Here is a 25,020-nt window from a genome sequence, read left to right as displayed (position 1 = left end):
TCCACGTGACTTTGGGGCCAAGGATCCCTCCTTGGCTTTGAGAGGCCTCTGTGCAGAGGCCTGGCTTCCTTCCTGGTCTCCCCTCAGACCCTGTTTCAGCCCCTGCAGAGTTCCACCCAGGCCTCTACCTCTCACCCACCATTCCATCTTGTCTTCTATCCCTTGGCACACGCCTCCTTCTCCAGGCAGCCTGCCCGGGTCTTCCCTGGCCTCGCTGGTCTAGGTGCTCTCCTGGGTGCTTCACCTTGTGGGAAGAGGATCCGCACCTGCCCCTTTGTGTGCCAGGGTCCCCTCCAGGCCAATCGAGAGAGAGTCCCACACTGTTAGGGCAAGCTGGAGCGCTGCGGGTCCTCCTCATCAGGGACCAGTGCTGGCTCTGAGTCTCTGGGACATGCAGGCCTCCCCTGGTGTCTGGCGGCCCTCGGGTATCCGTGTTCCATATTTTATATCAGTAAAGTGGGCATGGCCTCCTGAGGGGGTCCCATCATGTAGGGACCATGCATTGCAAGGAGGTGGGATATGTCTCTCAGGGCCGCCAGGCAGGGAGGGGACAGGACTCGTGTGACTTGCTTTGGTTCATGGAGTCAGGAGGGGGGCACCCACATGGCCAGGCCCTATATGGCTCTGCGGGCTGGTGTCTGTTCCTCCCTGAGCTCAGGGTCTCTGTGGCCTCCCCATCCCTGCTGGGAGCAAGCCCGTAGTCCTGTGCCTCCCACCCCTGGCCTTGCTGGAGCAGCTAAAGGGCACAAGGGTGACAGGCACCCAAGCAGGTGTGGACCTTCAGAGGGCACCTTGAGGCAGCAGGTGTCGTGTGAGGGGACAGGGCGTTGAGCGAGATGGTGGCTGCCCACTGAGTTCCCCAGCCCTGGCCTTGGCTCTCTCGACCTGTAAGCAGGCCACTCAGGGGTGGCAGAATGACATTTGCTGCTAGGAAATTGGGGATGTGCCTGGGGCCATCCTGGAGGAGGTGTCCCTGTGGATGGAGGTGTGGGCCTGCAGGGGAGGGGCTTTCTGTGGAGGCTCACTTGTCCAGAGAGGGTCCCTGAAGCCTGGAGCCGGGGTGGGGGTGAGTGGTGACACAAGGGGACAGCCATCGGTGTTGAGGACGGGCGGCAGGGGCTGAAGTGAGAGCAGTGTGGTCACTGGACTGCGGTAGGCCACAGGGCATCCACGGGAGCGGCTCAGACGTGATCTGACCACTATATCGGGAGAGGAGCAACCCCTTCTAGAAGCTCCTGGTAAAGGGAAGCTCAGGGTCTCGGGAAGGGCAGGGCTGGGCCGGCAGAACCGGAGAGCCGGGGGCCTCGGATGGGGTGCCGGAGGGGGTGGGCACGGAGCTCTCTGCCTCTGGAGACTCACTGACTTCCCCCCACAGGAGCCCCAGGGCCCGAGAGACCGTGCAGCGAGGCGCCCCCCTATGTGAACGTCCCTGTCAGCCCCTCCCCCAAAGCACAGCTGCAGTACCTGGGCCTGGAGCTCCAGGGGGCCAGCGCCGGGATCCGAGGTGGGTCCCCATGCTGGGGCTGCAGGCCTTGGCAGTGGAGAGGGACTCCTCCTCCCGGGCCCCCCACCGGTCCAGATTCTTACTGAGCCGTGTCCCTGAGGGTGTCGCCCCACCTTCCTCCCAGCTCAGCAACACCCCTACCAAGCTCCAGTCCTGGGTCCCATCCCCTCTTCCAGGCCGAGGCCTCTGCAGGGGGGGCCAGGGGGGGTGGCGGGGGCTGTGCAGGGGTGCGGGGGGGGCGGCCAACCAGCTCACCCGGGCTGCTTTCAGGGACTGGTGCATCCCGCTACGCGCAGATTGACATTGTGGCCACTGAGGCGGCCCACAGGGCAGGGGCCCGGCACGCACAGACCCGGGAGGAGAGGCTGCCGGAGCTGGACCAGAGAAGGAAGGGGACCCCAAGGTGAGGACAGCGCCCCTGCCAGGACGGGGCAGCTCAGCCAGCTGGCCTCACTGCGGCTGCCCACAGTCCAGGGCACCAGGGAGCCCATCATCTTTGCGGCACCCCCTATGGCCTGGGTCCCGTGAGCGCGGCCTCCTGGCTGCAAGGTGGCCACGGCTGCTCCCAACACCTTCCCTGCCCCACTGGTTGCTGGTGCCCTGACCCGACCCTTCTGTTGACCTCCATGAGTCACCCTGGGCCTCCGGCACCCAGGGGAGTGGGGACAGGTGTCCAGGTGACGGGCGGCTCTCAGTTGGTCCCGAGACAGAGCAATGTCTCGGCTGCAGGGGCCCCGAGGGGACCGGAAAGCAGCATGCACAGCTCTGGGATGCAAAGCGCCCTCCCCTTCCCTGGAGGTCGTGGCCTCCAGACTGAGGCCAGGCCTGCCGTTGGGAACACACAGCCCCCAATCACAGCAGGACCGGACCAGGCCCCACCCCTGCCAAGCGTCCTGCAGCTGCCTCCCTCTGTCCCACACCCGGGTCACTGCTGCCCTGGGCCTGGGGACTGTGCCGTCCATGAGCCCTGGGGGTAGCGGGACTGTCCCCCTTCAGCCCGGTCAGGCTGCTGGTGCAGCCCGCACATACGTTTACTGGATTGTGTTGCCTCTTAAGACCCATTATCGTTAGACTTGTAAATAGTTTAAAATTGTTAACATTCTATTTTTAACATGCACATTATTTTCCTGAAAGATGAGGTGCTTTCTCTTCCTTGGGCTGTGGCTTAGCCTGACCCCGGATGTGGTTCTGTTGTCGTGACACGGCACAGGCGCTCAGGGCCCCGGTTACCCCTGCCTTGGCAGGTCTGGGTGGGGTTTCCATGTTTCCTCCCAACAGTGCCTGTAGCCTTGGGGAAGTTGTGTGGCATTTTCACGACTCTGTGAGCAGGAGGGAATGCTCATGGCTCCAGTGGCCGAGGGGGGTCTGGGTGCTGGGAAGTTTCCAGAGTTGGTGGTGGGGCTTCCTGATATTCCTCCCTCGTCATGAAAGGGAAGCATCAGACTGGGCCTTCTGACCCCGGTCTCAGAGAGGAGATGAGGCTCTGATCTGCCTGGCTGGGGTCTCCAACTGCAGCCTACTCAGAGATATTCCTCCCTTCTTCCCGCCCTTCTCCCTCCCATCCATCCACCATCTACCATCCACCATCCACCCATTGTCCATTTGCCATCCATCCATCCCTCTATTCACCCACCATCCATTAATCCACCTTCCATCATCCATCCATCCACCTACCATGCAACACCCACCATCCATCACCACCATCCATCCACCCATGAGCCATCCATCCACCTTCTATCATCCATCCACCATTCAACACCCATCCATCCCCCATCCACCATGCATCTACCACCCATTAATCAATTCATCACCCACTCACCATCCATCCATCCACCCACTACCCACCATCCATTCCCTATCCATCTATCCATATCCCTCTCCCACCCCACTCTGGTCCAGTAAGGACCCCGTGAGTCCGACGGTAGTGTAATTGGCTGACACTCAGGTTCTCCTCCTCAGCTGAGACCTCTCAGGTTGATGGGTTTCAGAACATCAGCATCTTTTTCCTTGCCTCATCTTCTGAGCTGACATCTGACTGCTGGGGAAGATTGCGAGTCAAGGCAGAGGGAAGTAGGCTCCGCCGTGAGCCTCTGGGATGCAAAGGCCTCAGGGTTGAACCTATAAGCAAGTCAGATTCTAACCCTCCAATGCCCCCACTAGCTTGCCCTGGACAAGATTCTGTGGGAGTCAGACTTCCCTTTTAAATTCCAAGGGGGGAGCAAGGCATGGGCTTCACATCCCAGTCCAGGGTTCCAGTAGTGCCGGGCTGCCCTCTGGGTGGGAGGGGGCTCAGGCATCCATGCACACCAGCTCTGGGATAGGCAGCTTGGAGTTCTGGCCTTACCAGTGACCCTGAGTGGCCGGAATCTGGGGTCTCTTGTTTTCAAAATGAAATAAGGCTGCTGTAAGGGCCTTATTCTGTAAGGCTGGAACAGGGTAATGGATCTATCAAAGAATAGCTCCCCGGGGGCCTCAGTCAGGCCTGGCTCAGCCCCCACACACACTATGGTGCTTTAGAGGGTGGGGGGTTGCAGAGGGTGACCCCCTCTGGCCCAGGAGGCCTCCGGGGCTGCTGGGCTCAGCCAGCTGTGTCAGCCACACAAGCAGAGCAGGGCGGGACAGCCACCTGTCCTTCCTTCAGAGCCGCGAGGGCAGGCACAGTGCTCCGTGCCTGGAGCCCCACTCTGGGACCAGGTGGGCTGAGCTGTTGCAGCTGCCCTAAGGCAACAGCCACGTGGCTTCATGTGGCTGTGGAGGGAGGTTTTAGGGACCCTGTGTAACCGAACCCAAGTTCCACCTGCCCGATGGTGCTGCAGAGACATCTAGATTTGGCAACAAGAAAGGGGTTTATCCAAGAGGCATGGGGGGCGGGGGGGAAGAGGGGGCTGAGGGGGAAGGGGTGGGAGGTAAGCCTCATGGCCACCTCCCCAAAGGGGGGGCGCCAGGGAAACATGACGGTGAAGGAGAAGCTCTGGGTGATGAGTTGCTGCCACGTGTGCGAGGCCCAGCGATCATCAGTCCCACTAACACTTTGGTTCCCAGTCCCGCCCAGGCCTGGACCTGTGCCTGGGAAGGGCTCCTCGCCTCTGCCGAGAGGTGAGACATGGCCTGGCCAGGACCCCTGCAGCCTGGCTGGTGCCCTTGGGGGCCCTCCTTGGGCGGGCGGCACTGCACACACTGCCAGAGACCTGGGGCCCTCAGATACAGGTTTGGATCCAGTGACTTCATTCTGGAATGTCAGTGCTGCATGCTTCCCCGGCCGCACCGCGCAGATGTCCCGTCCAGAGCCATCCTGAGTGCCGAGGCCCCTCCTCTCTCCTCTTGTCATACTTGGAACCGGGTCTCTGCCTCCATCGCCTTTAAACCTTGTGGTTCCTACTTTCATCTCTTGCCGGAGCATTTTGTTCTGTGAAATTGCTCTTCACTTACAAGGGCTTTTCTTGGACATTCTGACGTCTCCTCTCTGGCCTCTCCTGGGTCCTGCTCTGAGCATGGAGCTCCCGCTTGCCCTTTGAGTTAGTGTATGGTTTCCCTTCTTTTTTTTGTGATTCCTCGTGAGATTTCCTCCCCTTGCCTGTCTGAGTCTTTGGAGGGGTGGTTTACTTCTGCCATCAGAAGCTCATTCCCGAGCTCGTGCCGGCTTCTTACGGTGTCCCGTCGTCGCTCCGATGCACTTTTGTCTCTGAGGGGTTTCTTAGTTTTGCTTAAAAACAGAAAACCACAGGTCACCACTGTCCACGAGCAGAGGGCACTTGCCGTCACAGACATTCCTTCCAGCCCTTCGGCGGCAACGCCCACCCTGCCAGGGGACCACTGTTTGGACCACCATTCCTAGCAGCTCGTTCTGTCTCTTTGACAGCTGACTTCTTTGGCTCAGAACGTTTCCGAGGTTCTCCAACAATGTAGGTAACTGCACATTCCATGACATGGACACACCGGAATGTTTTGTCTGTCTGTGGGTGAACTTGTAGCTTGTTTCTGGTTTTGAATGAGATAGTTGAACGCGAATTGGACAGTTTTCTTGTGCTGGGCCTTTTTTTTTTTTTTTTTTAAGATTTTATTTATTTATTTATTTGACGCAGAGAGAGGGACAGCATGAGAGGGAGGACAAGCAGGGGGAGCAGAAGAGGGAGAAGCAGGCTTCCCGAGGGGCAGGGAGCCCGATGTGGGACTCGATCCCAGGAGCCCAGGATCATGACCTGAGCCGAAGGCAGATGCTTAGTGACTGAGCCACCCAGGCGCCTCTTGTGGGCACCTGCCCTCCAGTCCCTGGGAAACTCAGGTGATCAGAGGAGGAACTGCAGGGCCCAGGCCAATGTTCACAAAAAAGAAACTGCCGATGTTTTGCACAGTGGTTTCGCCATTTTGCACCTTCTACCAGCAATGGAAGTATTCTAGTGCACGCTCATTGTAGTAATTTGCATTTTTCTGGACTGATGATGGCCATTTGGATGTCTTCTTCAGTGAAAGGCCTGTTCGATTCCTCTGTCCATGAAAACACTGGGCTGGAGAACTTTGGGTCTGAGCCTCGTCTCAGACGCGGGCAGCATGGCCTCTCCTCGTTCTCCGGTTGTCTGATTTCCTTTCTTAATGATACATCTTGATGAGAAGTTTCTGATTCTGAAGAGGTGCAATTTCTTTTGTTCCTTTATCATTGATGGCTGGAGGCTTTTGTGGCCTGTTTTAGATGACTCTGTCTACTCTCGGGTCAGAGATGCTCTCCTGTTTTCTAGAAGCTTTACAATTTTAGCTTCACATGTGGGCCTATGAATCACCGTAAATGATTTTTTGCATATGGTGTGAGGTCCACTTTCCCTCCAAACCTAACAAGTTGCTTCACTCCATTTACCTAGGAGAATCTCTCTCCTCAAACTAGGGGTTTCTAGTTCTTTCCTCCAGACTTTAGAGGTTTTATTTGGTTCTTTGACTCTGTGAGGTGATGCTGAAGCTTCCTGTTTTTGGAAATCATTTTGAGTTTGTCCTTTGTTCTGTGAACGGAGCGGGACTACTCTGTCACGTTACGGTTGTCACCAGTCACTCTGATCTCTCCTGTCTTCAAGGGGCTACCTGAGCTGTGATGCCTGCGTTCTCACTCCCGGGGCCTTGCTGTCTTCTGTGCTTGGTTTTGGTCAAGTCAGTGTTTGTGAATGCTTATGTTCGGGTTTGTTTGAGAAGGACGGCAGACAGTTACTTCCAGAGATGGGTCTTTAGCTCATGCCTGTCCAGAGGCCCTGGAGGGTTAGACCACTGTTCGTGGCCCAAGGCCCAAGACTGAGTCCCGGGGCCTGGCCCTTGTCTCCACCCTCTCTGCACAGGAGCCAGCCAGCCCCCCTTTTCCTGGGGCGGCGGAAGGGGTCCAGGTTCATATGGAGGTTCTCCCTTTAGACTCCCACCTTACACGAGCCCGTGGCCCTGAACCCAGGGTGCCTGGATGGCCATGTTCCTAGGCGACTGTGGTCCATCCCACCTTGGTCACACCTTCGCAGGCGGTCAGATTTCCACTGCTCCTCAGGAGAGGGGCTTTATCCGCAGTGCAGGGGCTCCCTTCAGTGAGTTAGAGCCCCCAACCCAAGCCTGCCAGGCCTAGAGTCGGAAACCCCTTGGTTCTTTCCTGTCAAGCGCTTCTGCGGTTCAACATTTTCCCCAAAAGCTCCCCCACCACATCCTTGAAGTCTGGCGTGTGGTACTTCTGCCACCATTCAATTAAAAGTATTTTCTAACTTCTAGTGTCAGTTCTTCTTTGGTCCATGTGTATTTTTAAAGTTCCTGAATATACTTTTTTGAAAAAAATTTTATTTGAGAGTGAGCGAGCAAGTGAGTACACAAGCCAGGGGAGGGGGAGAGAGAGAGAAGCAGACCCCCTGCTGAGCGAGGACCCCCCCCCCCCCCCCCCCCCCCCCAGGATCATGACCTGAGCTGAAGGCTGGCACTTAATGGACTGAGCCCCCCAGGCGCCCCTAAACTTCCTGAATGTACTTAGTTTAACCGTCTTTCTGTTACCGAGTCCCTGCTTGGCTGCAATGAGGTTAAAGAACTTGATTCCTGTCAACTGACTTTGTTGCTGAGTTACTGGGATTTGCTTTGTGTCCTGAGCCAATCAGCTTTTAAAATATTCCATATGTATTAAGAACATATTTTCCTCTAAAGGGCATGAAGAGGATCATGCTTGTTGGCTGTTAGTCCGTCCATCTGTGTTCATCAGGGACCTGAGCTTCTGTGGTGAGAAGCTGGCACAGGGGCGGCAAATTAAACAGAAATGAGAGAGAAAGGAAGCAGAGAGAGTGAAAGCCAATGAAAGAAAGCTAGCAAACAACAGAGGTAAATCAGTGAAGCTGAAGCTGGTTCGGGGGGAAAAGGTTTAAAACTTGATGGAGCCTTAGCTAGACTGACTGGGGGGGAAAAGGGAACAGGAGTTACCGAGACAGGGAACAAAAAGGGGGCATCACCACAGATCCAACAAACATTAAGGGAATAACTTTGCACCGATTGTTTTAACAACTCAGATGAGATTCCTTGATAGACACATAAAGACACAAGAAGTATTAGACAATCCAAACAGCCTTGTAACTAGTATTAGAAACAGAAAAGTTAATATAAAACTCTAGCACGAGGAAAGCTTTGGGCCTAGATGGCTCCCATGAAGGCCACTGCACATGAAGAAAGAAGGTCAAGCACACACACACCACAGCAGAGCCTAGGAAGGGGGGCTCCCCGCTCCTCTCGGTCTGATGCGATACCAAACGTGACAGAAGGCCTGTGATGAGAGCAAGAAGCACAGGCTAGTATCCCTCAGGGGGAGACAAGCAAACGTCCGCCAGCAAATTGGATCCGGCTGTGCCAAGGAAGGGCCATCATCATGGCCAGCAGGGTCCGTCCAGGAATACAGGTTATTTTAGCGTTCGAAAATCAGTGAGGTTCACCACAGTAACTCAGTCAAGAAGCCAACCTTTCTGATCATCTCAGTAGATGCATGAAAAGCACGTGACAACTTTAAATACCCGTTCATGAAAACTAGCAAGCTAGGAGTCCCCATGATCTATAAAAGCATTCATATAGCTCCACAGGTCATGCACCACTTAACCGGCAGGCTAAATGTGTCCTATGAAGATCGGAAGAGAGGGGTGTCCCCTCTGCCCCAGCCACTCAACACTGGGCTGGACAAGCCGGTGAGTGTGCACAGAGAAGGCATGGTGCTCGAGGGAGAAACGAGACTGCCGTCTGACAGACACAAGCGAGTGTGCAGATATGCTGGGATCTGGGCCACAGGACAGAAGGTCATCACAGGAAAACAACCCCATGAAGAAATGAAAACGTACTACTGCCAACAGCAGAAAACACCAAACGCCTAGGAATAAATCTTGTGGAAACATTCAGGGTCTATGTCCAGAGAGATGCGAGACAGGCTGAGTAAACGGGTATGGAACAGAAAGGTTCGTTAGACCTGATACTAAGACGTCCATTCTCCCCAAAGTGATCAAAATTCAAGGTGTCAAGATTCTAGTCATTTTTTAAATAAACGCGAAGCTGATTCTAAGGTGTATATGGAAACACAAAACGCCTGTAATGAATCTTTAAAAAGAGGAAAATGCGCCCAACTCCAAGCTCTAGTAGAAAGCTACTGTAACCAAGACCATGAGAGCCTGAGGATGGACAGTCTAGAAACAGAGCCACACCCGCATGCACGCTTGATCTCTGACAAAGGCACCGAACCAACAGAGGAAAACGTGTGTGAAGAATGGTGCTAATGTTTCCAAGTAAGTTAACGAGTGGTCATCGGTGGGCAACCAGGATTCACAGCACGACGTCCAGGCACCAGAACACCCTCCAGCAATGAGTGGAGTCCACTGCTGTACGAAGCACACAGACGCGGAGCGGAAAAGAACAGATGTGCCAACACGTCCTCCTGGTCTGGTCCCTCGTGTGGGAAATACACAGGCGAAAGCAAGCAGCGGTGAGCAAAGGCGGCGGCTGCCCGGCGGGTAGGCAGCTGGTTCCGGGGACGGCCACCGAGGCATGCGGAGCTGTGAGCGCACATGGAGCACGGCTCTGCACACCTGTGCTCTGCGTGTGCTCCCTCTGCACCTCTCACAGTCATCCCCTGCCCGGAGATGAGCAACTCCGCAACCGGACCTGGAACGAGCACAGTTAACGTCGATGACCACAGACTGAAGACAGAGGAACGTGTGCCATCCCGCGGGTCAGTGGCAGGCACAGGCCCTGGCCCTCCATAAAACCAGTTGGGACCACACTCTGCGCCAGGGCGGCCACGCTGTGGGACCATCCCCATCATTCCGGGGAGCCACATGTGTGTGCGTGCGTGTGTGTGCATGTGCGTGTGTGTGCATGCATGCACGGGTGCACACAGGACCCTTCACCACAGCCCTCCCAGCTGCGCTCTCACCCCAAACCGCAGACAACTCGACAGCCTTGCACATTCCTACTACAGAACACTGCGTGGCCCTGAAGAAGGGACACGTGTCCATGAGACATTGTGGCCAAATCATGACAGAGTGGCTAGAAGCAAATGCCCCACCCAACACACACACAGCTAGGCACTGTCATTTCAGGTCCATGCAATACGAAGACCCGATCTGGCTCCATCAGGAACGTGGGTCTGTCGGGGTCTGTCGACACGGTGTGAACAGTTCCAACAGACCGCGGGGCCGGACCACACTTGTCCTTCTCAGTCCTGGAGGCTGGATGTGATCGCAGCGCAGGCAGAGCCTGTCTGGCCCAGGCCGCCTCCTGGTTTGTGGACACTCACACCTGCAGGGAGGGCCTCGGAGCTCTCCGGGGCCTTGAGGACACTGATCCTGAGGGCTCCATCCCCATGATCTCATTACCCAAAGGTCCCAGTGGTAACACCAGCACCATGGGAACTGGGTTCCAGTACCTGGGCTTTGTGGGGACACAAGCTCAGTGGTGTCATCTCTGTTGACCTGGGGTTGGGCACTTTTTCGGGGGGGCTGAGCCACAGGCATTTGGTGACCTTTTATGAATCCGTTTTACTTCACAGCAATCACTCAGAATCTCAGTGTGGCCACTGGCCCCTGCCTGCCTGGGGGCCGCCCCCACACCTGCTGCCTCCAGGGGCAGAGACAATGACAAATCTGAGACCCAGCTGGTTCTCCTGCAGTCTGAAGGCCAAGGGCTCCCTCTTGTTGTCGGTTCCTGAGATGGTAAATGGAGTCAAGTGTCCCGGACTGTTGGTCTCCCTGTCCTGGGCCCAAAGCCCTCCCAGGCCCTGCACCCCACACAGGGGCACTCAGAGAACAGGAGCGTGTGCCCCAGAGCTCGGAGCCCCCAGGACTGCAGAAGCCCGACAGCAAGCCCTTCTCTAGTCCTGGGCCACCTCCTGAGCAGCCCATCACCCTGCCCTGCTCATCAGGCCTGGCCATAAGGGACACAACAGCCAGGCTGGTCTGTGGCAGGCATGATGTGGAGGCCTAGGGCGAGGCTCTGGTGTTGGAGAGGATGGCAGCAAGGCCTGCCCTGTGCCCAGTGGCCCACAGAGGAGGGACCACATCCCTGCTTGGTCTCACTGCATCTCGACACATGGGGTCCTAGTGGACTTGATTCTCAGAATAACAGCTCATGGGATAGCTGTGTCTGGGGGATCCCAACACCTGAGGCCGGGACGGGGTCACTGCCGAGTGTGGTGCTGGGATCAAGCCTCTTCCAGGTTCAGACCTGGGAACTGTATCAGACCGCCACATGGACTGCCTGCAGTGAAGTCAGGGGAGGGGCCCCGTGGAGCTGTCCCACCTCAGTGAGACCATCAGCCACCTTCACTGGACACGGGAGACCCCCGGGCCTGATCTCTGAGGTGGGGAGGGAGACGCCAGCAGGGTCGGTATGAGCCCCCAGCAGGCCTGGGCCAGAGGTCACCCCTCCCTTCGAAATTCAATCCACCCTGCTCTCGGGGGTCAAACCCGGGGGACTGTGGCCCTGGGAGGCCCTCGGTCCCACCCATGTCACACTCACACAGCAAAGATGCGGGATGGGGGTGGAAGAGGAGCAAGATGCAGATGTAGAGAGACCACCGAGGGACAGGTCACATCACAGACAACTGACACCGTGTGACATGTTTTTAAAGACACAGTACTCGCAGGGACAGATTCACACGAGTCTGATACATGGCTCATCGGGCACCCAGGGGATCGGAAGCAGTCCTTCCGCGTGAAGGATGCCCGGCTGGGCCCCACACGCCATGTCCAAGGTCCTGTTTTGTGTCCAGCACCACCGCAGGTCCCTGGGCCATGCTCAGGCAGATGCCCAGCGCCCCGCTTCTTCCCGCTGGTGCCTCCTGTGGCCTTCAGAGTTCGTTGTGGCGAGCTCTGGAGATGCGGCCTGACAGATCCTGTAAATGCTTCTTCACCTGAAAACAACAGCCCAGCGTCAGCCCAGAGGCCACCTGCCCGACATCACTAGACGCACGGTCTTAGAAGGGACCCGAGCGCCTCGCTTTTTTCTTTTTTTTTTTTTAATTTATTTGACGGAGAGAGATCACAGGTAGGCAGAGAGGCAGGAAGAGAGAGGAGGAAGCAGGCTCCATGCTGAGCAGAGAGCCCGACATGGGGCTCGATCCCAGGACCCTGAGATCATGACCTGAGCCGAAGGCAGAGACTTAACCCACTGAGCCACCCAGGTGCCCCAGCGCCTCGCTTTTCTTGATCGGCAAGTCTGCCGTCTGAAAACAGGAAATCAACCATGAAAGCCGCTTCTCGCAACTAGACCACCACTACCCGCTAAAAACACTGCACAGGGCAAGTGACACGGATAGACGTTTTCCACCCCAGACCCTCAGAGAGGCAGAGAACAGAGAAGTCACCTGGCTGGGCCCCTCCAGGAACCACCCAGCACCCCAGCCCCATGGAGCCCAGAGTCCCAAACACGTGCATTTCTGCCACGGTAATGAGGTAGAGACCACCCTGTGCCTGCCCCTGCCCATCACAGCCAGACTCCCCTCTGCAGGTTCCTGCCCCGCAGCGGCACTCTGGAGCTGACCTCCCACGCGGGGTGCTTGCCTCCTCCCCGACAGGCAGCCAGGTGGGCCCGGACCCCGTGCCCCTCCCCTGGGTCAAGACCCCCTTGGCTCACTAAAGTTTCACGTGTTTGGATGACTGGTCCATCCCTGTGGCTCCAGAGTGAGATGCACGAGAGGATCTCTCCTCCTTTGCTCTCTCTAGAGATGACCCACCTCATTTGCTTCCAGATTGTACTGTGCGTCCTTCGGCCCCTCCAAGCATCCACGCTGCCCTGCTGCTTCTTTCTCCCATGGGGGCCAACCCTGTTTCTATGCCTGGATGGGCACCTGCTTTGTGGGTCACCGCGAACAGCCTGACCAGCCCTGGAATGACCCCATCCTGCTCGAGCCACCTGCTGCTGCCCTGGGACGGTCCCCATTCCCACAAGAGAAAACACAACCTGTACACACACCTCACAGGATTCTCAGGGGACTGTCCTCCTGGGCACACGCAGGTGTGCCAAAGCCACTGCCTCACATGCATACCCTGTGCAGGGTCACCAGGCCAAGGGAACAAGCCTGGGACGGAGGTGTCCCACAGCTCTACATGACCACCTGCCGCCAGCAGGGGAGGGATCGGTACACATGTGGGGCCAGGGGACACCCCAAGGCACACATACCTTGTAGCCCAGCTCCTTGGTCTTCTCCTCCAGCATGGCGTACTTCTCCTTGTTCCGGCTCACATGCTCTGGGTCCCCGAAGCTCTCCACGTGTTTCAGTTTCTGGTGAGAGATTTCCAGCTGCTTCTGATAGTGGTTGTGCTTCTCGATTTTGGCTTCAAAGTGCTTAAGCTCCTCCTAGAATGTTTAAATAGATGAACGTCCCCCCACTGGACTCTTCGTGCTGCTCTGGGGTCCCCAGTCGACCTCCCCACCCCCTCAGGACCCGGGCAGCCGCGGCACACCTAGGGCTGGGTGCCAGAGCTCAGTGCGGGAAGCCGGGCGCTGCCTCCTCTGAGGGGGCACACCCCGAGCCCCTCAATGTGCCCCCTGCCTGGGACAGCTCCAGGTGCTGTCCCTGCTGCTCCCTGACAAGGCAGCAGTGCACATGGACACAAAGAGTGCCCCAACCCACCAGAGATGCCATCACAAGTGGATAGCCTTCATGGGGCCCCCGCCCACGTTTGGTACCCGGGCCTGCCGCCGCCCCTTGGTGAACCTGATCCCCTCTTGCCCTGAGCCCACATCCAGCCTGACACTGGACTGGGACTTCAGCCACAACCACACTGCTCTGTCCTCTCCGCTGTCCCCATGGCCTTGTGTCCCACCAGCTGCAGCCACCACCTCACCGCGGCTCTGTGACACGGCCCTTTCTGCCCCACCCCACCCCAGCCGCCTGCTCGGTGCTCTTGGGTTGGTCTCGCTGGCCGGCCCCCGACAGCCCGGTCTTGGCTGAGCAGTGACCTCGTCCAGACTGCCGGTGGGCCTAAGTGGGCTGCCTGGGGACCACAAGGGCTGACAACATGCGTCCCTGTGAACTGGGCTGAGCTCCCGGCGGAAGCTGACACACGGACCTCTGCTGGACAGTCACCGATGTCCCTGCTGTGTCTCCTTAGTGTCCTGCCTCTCCTGCCTGCCAGTGATCCCTCAGAGGCCCCCGTCCCCACCACTACACAGCTATCCCCTTTCCTACCCTCTCTCCCTGCCCCTGTGACTGTGGGCCCCGTGGTACGTGCGCGCAGCAGTGGCCTCCAGGACCCACATGGCAGAATGACCTCTCCCTCCACAGGCCCCAGCTGGAAGCCCCATGGCAGGCTCCCTCAGCCAAGAGGGGCCTCTTGCCCACACGCTTCTGACCTGACCCACTGGCCTGTAGCGGCCTGGTTACAGCACAACCCCCAGGAGGCGACACTCCAGCAACTCAAAGGCCCTTCCCTCCAGGGCCGCTACAGAACCCCACACAGGGTGGACTTGTGTGCTTCTACCCCAGCTGTCCGTCCTCACAGCCAGCATATCGAAGCTGAGCAGACGGCCCCGGGGCCGGACCCTCCAACCACCAGAGGCCAGCACCATCCACAGAGATGTGGGCACGGTGGTGCCCCAGAGCCACCAACCAGCATGGCAAAGGGATGCAGGACATAAGGAAAAAGGCCCAGGAACTGCTGGGTCCTGCCGGTCTGCCACTCACACCACAGTTCAGAGTCTTTTCCACGTTAGAACAAAGTGCGACAACAGGAGTTGCCAAACAACGCGAGGTGGCGTCACCAGCACTTTCCTTACCCGGAAGGACTCCAGCTCCTTCTCAGTGAAGTTGGAGGACTTGGCCAGGTCCCACAGATCAATCACTCGGGGCTCCTCGAACTCTGGCAGAAAAGCAAAAGCAGTTCTGGTGATTGTGTGGCGGCTCCAGTGGCGCCCAGGGGCCGATGATGCCACAAGTGTGAGCATCTGGACACACATACACAGGGACATGCTGTGTGCTTGCACGCACACGTGTGGGTGTCTAGTGCCGTCTGGAAGCAAATGGAGGGCTGTTCTCATGCACGCTCAGTCCACAGCTCCAGGCATCACTGGAACCTGGCCTTGGCGACACTCTCGCTGGCCTGCACCTTTGAGAGGGAGGGGCCCAGTGGCAGAGCCCCTCGCTGGGGGAGGGGTGCTGGGAACCAGGAGCTGTCAGGGTTCCTTGGGGCCTCTGGGCCAGGACTGTGTCAATCTACCCACAGTTCCGGGTTGAGGTTTAAGCCACTGCTTGTCCTTCTGGCTCCAAAGTGAAGCAAAGCACACGGAAAGGACCTGTTGACGTTGGCTAGCACTCCCGAGCAGACGCCGTGACAGTGCCCACCTGGGCCACTCACCCCTCTCCCTCCCCAGAGGAGACTGGGGAGCAGGCTGGTCAGAGCTGCCCCACACCCCGCAGGCATGCCGCCACATGCGGCACCCCCTCCTTCCACTGACCCCTTCCTGCCTAGGGTCCTCAAGAGGTTCATAGAGAATGTCTGGAAGGATACGGCAGACCACGGGAGAGACAGGAGCTGGCTGGGTGCGGATCCCGGGAGGGGACAGTTCGGGTAGGGAGGGGCAGGGGCAACGGTCAGCCCCCACTCCAGGTCTCCTGACCTGCTGCGTCCCTAGCAGAAGCACCTGCTGTGCTCCTGCTCTGCACGCTCAGGCTGGAGACCATGTGAGCACGCAGGAAGCCTGAGAAGGGGGGCAGCCTTGCGCAGTGTTCCCCAATACCTTCACAGGCCTTGGGCGGGAGCAGGGCAGATAGCGGCCCACCACAGGGGGCCTGGACTGCGTCACGGATGGCATGGGACACACGGCAATGATGCCTGAGCGCAGGGAGCGTGCCATGCACTCACCGGTCTCGGTGCCGTAGCCCTGGTGGCTGACTTTGCGCAGGCGGTCGTAGGCCTGGTTGATGCCCCGCAGCCGGTCCTTGAGCTCCGCGTGTTTGCTGTGCAGCAAGTCTTCCTTGACGCGGCTCACGTCAAACGGGCTGATGACGTTTTCCTGAACTTCTGCATGAGACCGGCGCCGAGAGGGGTGGCTGTGAGCTGATGCTGGGGACCCCGCCTGCTGCAGCAGAAATGCCCTGGGCCGACCCGTGACCCCATGCCCCACGCCCAGCTTGCTGACGTCCCCAGGGGTGACACCACATGCTGGGGTGGCATCTGTGTCTGTGCGGGAAGGGCAGCCACGGCGACCTGGGACCCATGTCCCTGCGTCTGACCAGCATGCTCACGTCGTCAGAGGTGCCCCAATGAGCCTGATGGGGGAGTCCCACCCATGGACCGGGTGCACAGGGAGGGAGGGCACACCCCCCAGAGCTGCCTGCAGGAGGGAGGGGCGGGGACACCTTCGGTCCTGCTCAGCGTCTCCAGCAGGACGTTGTATTCGTGCACTTTCTCCTTGTGGTGTTGGAACTCCCGCCACAGCTTGGCCAGCTCCTCACTGGAGAACTTCCCTGATGTCTTTGCCTGGGGGAAGTGAACACACTGGGAGCCAGCCCATGCCCTGGGGTGACCCCTCCAGGCCGCATGCCGGGACTCCATGGGGGCTGCTGCTGAGCTCTCCTCATATCGGGCAGGACCCTAGCTCCCGTATTCTTGCTTGATGACCCTTCAACTACAGGGCGAAGCAGGACCCGTCACCAGGCTCCACGGAGAGGTGACAGCCATCAAAGAGTAGGAGCAGCAGGATCCCCAAGGAGGTGGGGTGGGGCAGTGTCCCCTCCTGGGAGGGATCTCAGGCCAGTCTCCACGTGGTCATCCACCTGCCCTGTGGGGCTGTGTGGTGACTCACAAAGAACGCAGTCCTGGGGCTCAGCCTGGTGGCCACAGGGCACTCTCCACAGTGGACCCGCCCTTCCTGCTGCTGCAGCCTCTCCCCTTGGACCAAGGACATGGGCTGGTGTGCAAATTCTGATTCTAATTCAGTGCGGTCCAGACAGGAGCTGGGAGATTAAGGGCTGTGGAGCAAGTGACCGCCGCGGCCGCATCCAGCCGCTGCCTGCCCGTACCCAGCCGGGCTTTGTACCCCACAGGAGCCCAGCCCCCACACACCCGCCCCGTGAGCACGCCTTTCCGAACCAGACAGCACACAGGCTCTGACTCCAAAACCAAGTGGACACAGTACAACACGTGGCCCATGGGCTGCTGTAAGCCTTGCCGTTTACAGATCGCCCAGCCTGTTCTGGTCCTTTGAGGCTCTGACAGCGCCCACCACACACGATTCCTTCTCCGAGTGGGCAAGCATCCCTCCTACAAGGCAGGGAAGCCCCACAGGAGGGGCCCCAACCACAGAAAAGCAGCCTTGGGGTTCCAAGAAGAAAGCCCCACTCCTCAAGATCCCCCTGGAAACAGGCTCCTAAGCAGCAGCAGCCCCTAGCAGCCCCCTTAAGCCTCAACGCTAGGGTACAGATCTTGGGGCCCAGAGGAAGCGCCTAGGGTACCTTGTGCCACAGCTTCTCCAGCCTGGGGTCCTCCAGGCTGTCCTCCTCGGCGGGGTCACTGAGGGAGTTGCTGCTCACAGCCCGGGCGTCCTTTCTCCCATCCAGGCCATACTTGGCCAGGATCACTAGGAAGAGACATGGGAGGCGTTACTCCAATCCCGGCCACGCCTGCCGGACCTCCCAGTCTGCACTGCACGCACATGAACGGTCCCAGGGAAGGGGGAGCAGGAAGGGCGGAGGGATAGCGAGGTCGTCGGGCTCGGCCTGGCCCCAGCCTTCCAAGTCTGCTGCCACACGGGACCCTTCCGAGGGCAAATCACACGTCTCAGGGTGCGTTCACCAGCCTGGAAGGCTGAAGGTTCTAGATTCCAGCCGTCGGGGTTCAGCGTGAACTGGAGCCAGAGACAAACACTCCAGTGGAAGGGGCCCCACAAGCGCAAGCCTAGCTTTGCTGCTCTTGCTGAGGATGCTGGGCCCGGCGCGAGGGCAGCTGGCCCAGACAGCAGAGTAGATAGAGCACGACCCATCCTGAGACAGAGGCCTCTCTGTCAAAACTGGCCTGGACATGGCGGACTCGACGCGGTTTGCTCCCCACGGAGCTGGTGCATAGCAGGGGCATGGCCCTGCTTACACCTGGGTCCTCCCTTTCACGTCTCGGTCCTGGTCTGACCACCGCACTGCACTCTGTGGTCCCCTCAGTGTGGCTCAGCCTTGTCAATGGTCCTGGGGTGGGGAGAGCTGAGGAGATGGGGAGGGTACGGGCCACATCCTGGAGACAGCCAGCTGCCCAGTGAGGGACAAATGCTTAAGAGGGTCTGCTGTGGCCCTCCAGCTTCCCAGTCTCCAGAGTCTTCTGCCACAAGACCCTGGCACCCAGGAAGCAGAAAACAGATGGCTCCACTCAGAACCCAGACTCAGACATTGGGCTGGAAGGCAGGCGTGGGAGGACAAGGGCTGGTGGCGGGAGACCAGGGAGGGAGACGGGAGCTGGCTGACCTCTCTACACCCTTGTGCTCCTCTCGGTCTTGGCCCCGGGCCATCCACTGGGGACTGGTTCTCTCCAGAAAGGAGGACATACCAAGGATTACAGGTCTTTCCAGAGCCTTCTTTCCTCAGGGGTAACTCCAGGTCAGGCTCCTGTCCTGGCCTTCTGGAGTTGCCCCCAAGCATTCCAGCTGGGAGCAATGATTCCGCATCTCCATGCACCTGACCCTTCTGCTACCCCGTCCTGTTTGTCATGTGTCTCATCACATTCTAGAACGAGGCCGTATGAGACAGCAGTAGACCTACTTCTTCACCCAGAAGCAGGTCCACACAACGTGGCCTGAAGACCTCGGAGGTATCTCGTGAGGGCTAACGGTGAGGGATGAAGGGTGGCTGGGGCGACGTCAGCAGCTAAGTCAGAGAACCCAGGGTTAACCCTGCTGGGCTCAGTCACGGACACTCACTCACCCTCTCTCAGCATCCATCGTCTGTCTGGGCCTGGAGACAAGTGCCTCCAGGAGGCCTATGTGGATGGACAGCATTTGGGCTCAGGATCACAGACGACGCTCACTCCATGTGGTGTCACGTCTGAGGAAGCCCTTGTCTGGCTCCGTGAACGTGTGGGATGGTGGCTGGGTTACGAGGCGGACTCCAGGTCCGGCCACACCTGGGGCCACCTAGCCATGGCTACTCCAGTCCCATGGGGGGGGCTCCGCAGGGAGCTACAGCAGGCTTGGACGGATGAGGGTGTGCTTGCATCCCCAGGCGGGGGGGTGGCAGGCCGGGACGCCAGCAGGCAGGTCGGGAACATGACTTCTGCCCTCTGCTCTTCGCTACAGGATGATGGCAAGGCAGTCAGTGTGGGAGTGGCCCCGAGACACAGCTGACTCGGAGGGTACGGGGGCACCTGGGCAGTGAGCTGGAGGTTCTGCCCTGCGCCTGGAGTGTGCCACAGGCGGGAGGCGGAGAAGGGGGCTTGAGACACCTCTCCATCCTGAGGACGCGTGTCTTTTGCATCCTGGGGGGTTAGGCAGACTAGTTGCTCTGTCTTAAATACCCACAGTAACAAGCAGCTCACTACTTCCCATCTCCACACATTCCACTCTGTTAGAAAGTTATTTCATTACAGATGATGTGAAATCTGCTTTCCCATGAATTTACAGACCCTGGGAACATCTCCACTATCTCTTCCAGGGGACCACAAGCAGCGGGGTGGCCCCGGCCCCCCTTCTGGGCCAAGCAGCTGCAGGGCCCTGAGCGCTGTGTGTTACTGCACGCAGGTACCCCTGTCCTGACTCGCCTCCGTTGGTCAAGGGCCTTCCCAAATGGCCTGGCCGCCGTGGCCACGGCTGGTGGCTCCTCAGAAGTGAGCCGTGGCACAGGCAGCAGCCGGGCAGCCCCGCTCGACTCCTGCCACAAACCGCGCTGCATCCACCGCAGGGCCACAGGGCCCAGCACGCATTCCCCCCCTGCCGTGCTGAATAGGGAAGAAAGCTACCGCTGAGGTTGCGCGTGAGCTTAGCCTGCTTCTCTCCATCTTCGTCCAGGCCCTCAGCCTTCAGCTTCTTCCAGGCGAATTCGTCCCTTTCTTGCATCTTCAGATCTGCATGGAGCTCGGACAGCTTCACGGGGGAAAGCTGAAGCTAGGATTGAGAGCAGACAAGGCTGACAACCAGCCCCAGATGAGTCAACAGCACCACCCGGGAGATGGAGACCCCGACGGAGGGGTGACTAGGAGACGAGCAGGGGGACGCAGGGTCCTGGCAGGTCAAAACCCACACGTGTTCCCGGTAGAGCCCTTGGCGGCCTGCCCCGCTGCAAGGTTGCAGGGAGCCCGCTCTCGAGCCTCGCCGGAAGAGCTCCCCGGCCGGGCATGGTCTAGAAATGCCACATCCGCAAGGGGTTGCCCGCCAACAGTGGCCTGAGCCTGGCTGCCAGCTCCTCTCTCTGAGCCCACCTAAGGCCACAGGGCCAGCTCCTACACTGGGATGTCCCACCAGCCACCTGGACCCCAGTGACACTCGTGGGGCCCCGGGTATTGGGGTGTGAGGATGGAGGGACATGAATGCTGAGCATGGGAGGAAACCATCACCTTCTCCTTGTGTCATGTAAGTACAATAAAAAAATAAATCACGATGATCAGAGGACAGTGGACTAAATTATAGCAAACTTCCACATTAAGAAAAGATCAGTCTGTGAACCTGCCTGACAGATGCCCCACCCACAAGGGACTGGCTAATGACACAATGACAAAAGGCTCTAAGTGCAGCACCCCCCCCCCACTGCCTCCAGGCTGGAAAGAGACGTGCACTCGTCTTAGGTGGCCTAAGGCTCTGGACGAAAGCCTGAGGCCCAGAGTGGCCAAGAAACTGGGCCCTGCTCCTGCCTTTCCTGCTGACTGCTGTCAGTTCAGCCCAGACCAACAGAAGTGCTTCAAGCTGGTCCCTCAGACCAGAACATTCCACCAGTCTTCATGTGGCTGGACCTGCCAGCGCTCCCCGGGCACCTAGAGATACCACGGTGGGCTGCTGGACAAGCTACAAGACAGAGCAGCCCCCTGCCACCCACACGGGCTGGGCAGATTGCGGCCAACGTGCTTTTTCAGCTACAAGGGTCATAGTGGTGACCCTGCCTAGCTCCGGTTAGGCCTCTCAGGAGATGCCCAGAAAATGTGGGCCCTGTCTTTCATCAGCTTGAAAACTAGACAGGGAAAGTTCCTCGGGAGTAAAAAGACGGCACCAAATAAACAGCAGGGCCTAGGGCGGGAAACTCTCCTAAGGCTCTAAAAGTTTCTTTGATCTTGCTGCATGGGGCTGCTCCCTCCTTTGCTGGCTCTCTGGCTCTCTGGCTCTCCTGGGGCAGGCATTTGTCTCACAGTGTTCCAGCTCCTACTCCCTCTCCCGAGCCCCAAACCCTTCCTTTAGAAGCCTCCTGCGTGTACCCACCCAGATGCCTTAGGCTCGTCAAGGGGCACCCAGGCTGACACAGTCCCACCTGTCCTTCCAGGCTGTGTCCTAGGCCCCACTGTTGCCTGGATGCCCCCAGTGGGCACTCTCAGGAAAACACCAGGACTCTGGGGAGGCTGGAGCCACAGCCTCACCTGACCTGTGGGATCCCCGGGGCAGAAGAACTGGACAGTGGTTTGGGGCATGCGGATTTTCCAGGAAGGGCAGATAGGGCACTGGGTGGTGCGCAGCTGAAGGGCAGGCCCTCAGTCTGCCCAGGACACCAAGGTATCCAAGGGATCTATCCTCTGTAAGCCTGGGGCCTGTCTGCACTGAGAGACACAGCCAGGGCCAGGGAGGGCCTGGCTCCCAGCTCTCCCCTCTCTGGTTAGTGCGACACTGCACTGACTCCTGGACCCTCTTGGGGACTCAGTGTTCTCTGCCTGCCAGCTAGTTCCACCATCGGGGGACAGATCTGAGGACCTCAGGGCAATATTCCCACTCACCTCTTACTTCCTTAGCTGTCCACCTCCCCAGGGCCCTGGCGGGAGATCAACATGACAGCCAGTCAGGAGCCCCGGAGCTGCAGACTGAGTCGCTGCTTCTCACATCTGAAGCCCCTGGGGGTCTAGTTACCCGGGGCCTCTCTCAAACATCAGCCCTTTTGCTGAAATGCAGATACCGGTGGGCTCAGCACAGATGCCACCTGCAGTGTCAACACCCGGACACAGGGGTGGTCAGGTCCCATCGAGAAAGAGGCAAAGACAGCTCCGGGCAAACACTCCCTCTCTGGACTCCTTCAATCTCTTCCAGTTAAACGTTAATGCCTCACAGGAAGAGGACTAGTCAGTAGAACTCAAATGCAGAGCAGAGTGTTCAATATTAAACAGTCAGGTAAAGTATCAAGAATGAAGAGACAAGCAAACACACAGGAAGAAAGCCTCCTCCAAAACAAGGGCCATGTTCACGGCCCACACATGTCGATGGTTTCCCAGGTGGATACTTCCCGTCAAATTCACCAAGATGAACGTACTAACTATGCACAGTTTTTTATACGTCAATCATATCTAAGCAAAGTGGTGAAACAATCACTGGGAACCAGGCTCCACTCAATCCTCTGCCTCAGCCACGGCTCTGCACTCAGGCAGAGCGACTGTGCACACAATTTCAGGAGGCTGGCCCCCAGGTGGACACTGGGGAGTTCCCTGGGAGACCGTGAGGTCGAGGCCTCTACATGGGAGCAGTCTTACCTGTACGTGGCAAGGCAGCACCAAGGACAGAACAGGACAGGACGCCGACCTGCCCTTCCTAAGTCCTACCCGCAGCAAAGGAACGAAGCCCACAGAGAACAAGGGAAACACAGTCTCCCCTCCTCTTCTGGCCCTCCCACCTCCCAGGACAACACCTCAACACATTCTAATCACAAGGTCAGGAGAGGAACCCGACAGGAGCTTGGAGCTCCAAGAACTGGGTGTGTGAACGCTGTGCACTGGCGCTCTGTGAGCCAGCTCAGGACCTGTCCCCAGCCCTGTCCTGTGTCCCCCACCGGAACACCAGAACACGAGGCAGGGCACAGCGGCCAGGGACCATCAGTGTGCACGTGGGCACCACCCCCAGAGGCTCGGCTTCACTCCACTCCCAAAGCTCTGAGAACAGCCCTTGCTCCCCCGCTGCTCAGCAGCCTTGAGACACTGACGATGTCACGATTTCACAAGACCCACAGGACCAGGCAGAAGGAGCCCTGGTTCCCGTTTGGCCTACAGCTCTCCGAAGCACTTCTATCAAAGAGGAACCAGATAATGTCACAGAAAGTCAAGACACCAAACGTAAGAACTCCACAGTACTTCCCGGGTCCCCACTGGGGTCTCACAAGACCAGGAGTGAGTTTCAGGGCCTTCTCAAAGGACCCCCAACCCTAACCATGGCATCTGCATACCAAGGCAAGAATCACGGGGCCAGCCTGAGCTGTAACCCCCGAGTAGAGGAGACCCAAGCCCCTCGGGTCCCCAGAACGAAAGACAGGAAAGCACCAGGCCCTGCAAAGCCCCAGGACTAAAGGAGAACCAGGCCCCATCGCCCTGCAGATAGAAGACGCCCGACCCCGCAGCATGTCTCTCGCCCGCCCGGGTCCGGGGAGACAGAGAATGTCCGGCCCCCGCTGGCCCCGTGGCCCCAGGAGACAGGGGACACCCCGTCCCCGGGGTCACAGGAGACAGAGGATGCCCCGGAGCCCCGCTACCCAGGACACAGGGGACATCCCCGGGCCCCACTGGCCCCGGGGTCACAGGACACACGGGACGCCCGCCCCGCCCCCACCCCTCGCGGTCACAGGAGACGGGGACGCCCCGGCCCGCGGGGTCACGGGAGGCCCCGGCCGCCGCTCACCCGCTGGGCCTTCTCCCACAGCTGGTTGAGCTTCTCCATGCGGAACTCCCCGCCGGGGGAGTTCGGGGGCTCGCGCTTCGGCGGCAACTCGGGCTCATTCTTCTCCCGCGAGTATTTACCGCCGTGGCCCGCCGCCGGCCAGGGCCCAAGCAGCAACAGCAGCACCAGGAGCAGCAGCAGCAGCACCAGCAGCTGCGGCTGCGGGAGCCCGCGCGGCCCCGCTCCTAGCCTCTGCGTCGCCATCTTTCTCCTCCGGCCGCGAAGACCCCGCGCCTCAGGCCGAAGGGGCCCCGCCCCACCGCGCGTCGGCCCCGCCTCTCCGCGCGGCCTCCTGGGAGTTGTAGTCCCTCTCCGCGCGGGTTGCCCGAGCGAAGCCGCTGGGGGACTACGAGGCCCGCGAAGCCCTGCGGAGGCACTTGAGCGTTTCCAAGGCAACCACGCCGCGGCCTCGAGCGCGGAGTGCGCTGGGGCTTCCCTTTTTGGGGTTGCGAGGTTGAGTGAAGACCCCTCCCTGACTCCGGGATGGTGGGAGAGGTCCCCCTCCCCTCTGCTTCCCGGGAAGAGTAAACAGTTCCGGAACCCCGACGATTCTCAGATGGTTCCGGTGTCAGCGGCAGTGATGGGAGCCTTTCTTGTCCCTGTGGGTTGCGGGAAGGTCGCCCCTGCTAGGCACTCCTTCCCTTGACAGGGGAAGACAAGCTGAGTGTCGGGGGTTCCAGAAGTCTGGGCCTTCTTACTCCCGCCCCGCGGAAGCTTTTCCCGGGGACTGGGGTGGGGGCTGGCGGCTGCACCCTTATGATGTCTTTGAACCACCTCCCTACATTTCCTCTCCACGCTGTTTCTGTATTAGAGATACTTGTGCACCTGCCTTGTTCCCGCCCTGTTGAATTTTGGTAAATCAGTAACGTTCAACCCAAGGACCCAGTGTTGGGTGGGGTGGGCATGCCCTGGAGCGAGCTGCAGATCGCTGCCCTCAGGGGCTTGAGGTAGATGGTTCAGTGGGGTCACTGACTCGGGGCTTTGGGGCAGGAGAAGAGACAGGGTGAACCCACCTAGTAAGAGTGACCTGAAAGGCCTCGCAGGGTGGTGGGTTGTGCCAGGAAGGGAGGCCTTGGGATAGGAGGGACGTTAAGGACCAAGGATGGGGCTGGAGAGTACTTGGGCCTCTTGGGCTGAAGCAGTATTTCCTTTAAAATTGTGCCCTGTGCTTAAAGTGCCTGAACTGGAGGAGGGCCTTACTCTCTTTCCTGCCTGACCCCAGGATCTTGGGAGTTCTTCTT

General features: G+C 58.9%; 1 protein-coding gene across 1 annotated transcript; it reads right to left on the bottom strand.

Moving 5' to 3' along the window:
- Positions 1-11,577: 11,577 nt before the first annotated feature.
- LOC111149065 (LDL receptor related protein associated protein 1) lies at positions 11,578-24,024 on the bottom strand. The gene is made up of 8 exons (XM_022505971.1): positions 23,741-24,024; positions 19,909-20,053; positions 17,427-17,551; positions 16,332-16,452; positions 15,835-15,993; positions 14,750-14,832; positions 13,151-13,327; positions 11,578-11,882 (listed from the first exon to the last, which is right to left on the bottom strand). The coding sequence occupies exons 1-8, from the start codon at positions 23,981-23,983 to the stop codon at positions 11,820-11,822; spliced, it is 1,116 nt and encodes a 371-aa protein (XP_022361679.1). The 5' UTR covers positions 23,984-24,024; the 3' UTR covers positions 11,578-11,819.
- Positions 24,025-25,020: the final 996 nt, after the last annotated feature.

This window comes from Enhydra lutris, unplaced genomic scaffold, assembly GCF_002288905.1.
Source record: "Enhydra lutris kenyoni isolate GAN:26980312 unplaced genomic scaffold, ASM228890v2 scaffoldscaffold21, whole genome shotgun sequence".
NCBI lineage: Eukaryota > Metazoa > Chordata > Mammalia > Carnivora > Mustelidae > Enhydra > Enhydra lutris.
The sequence above is the reverse complement of the archived record's forward strand: the minus strand, read 5'-3'. Positions and strand labels throughout refer to the sequence as shown.

Coding starts and splice junctions, on each gene's coding strand:
- LOC111149065 (XM_022505971.1), bottom strand. CDS start 23,983: ATGGCGACGCAGAGGCTAGGAGCGGGGCCGCGCGGGCTCCCGCAGCCG. Junction 16,453..17,426: donor TGGAGAAGCTGTGGCACAAG/GTACCCTAGGCG, acceptor CACTTCCCCCAG/GCAAAGACATCAGGGAAGTT. Junction 14,833..15,834: donor GGGCTACGGCACCGAGACCG/GTGAGTGCATGG, acceptor CTTTTCTGCCAG/AGTTCGAGGAGCCCCGAGTG.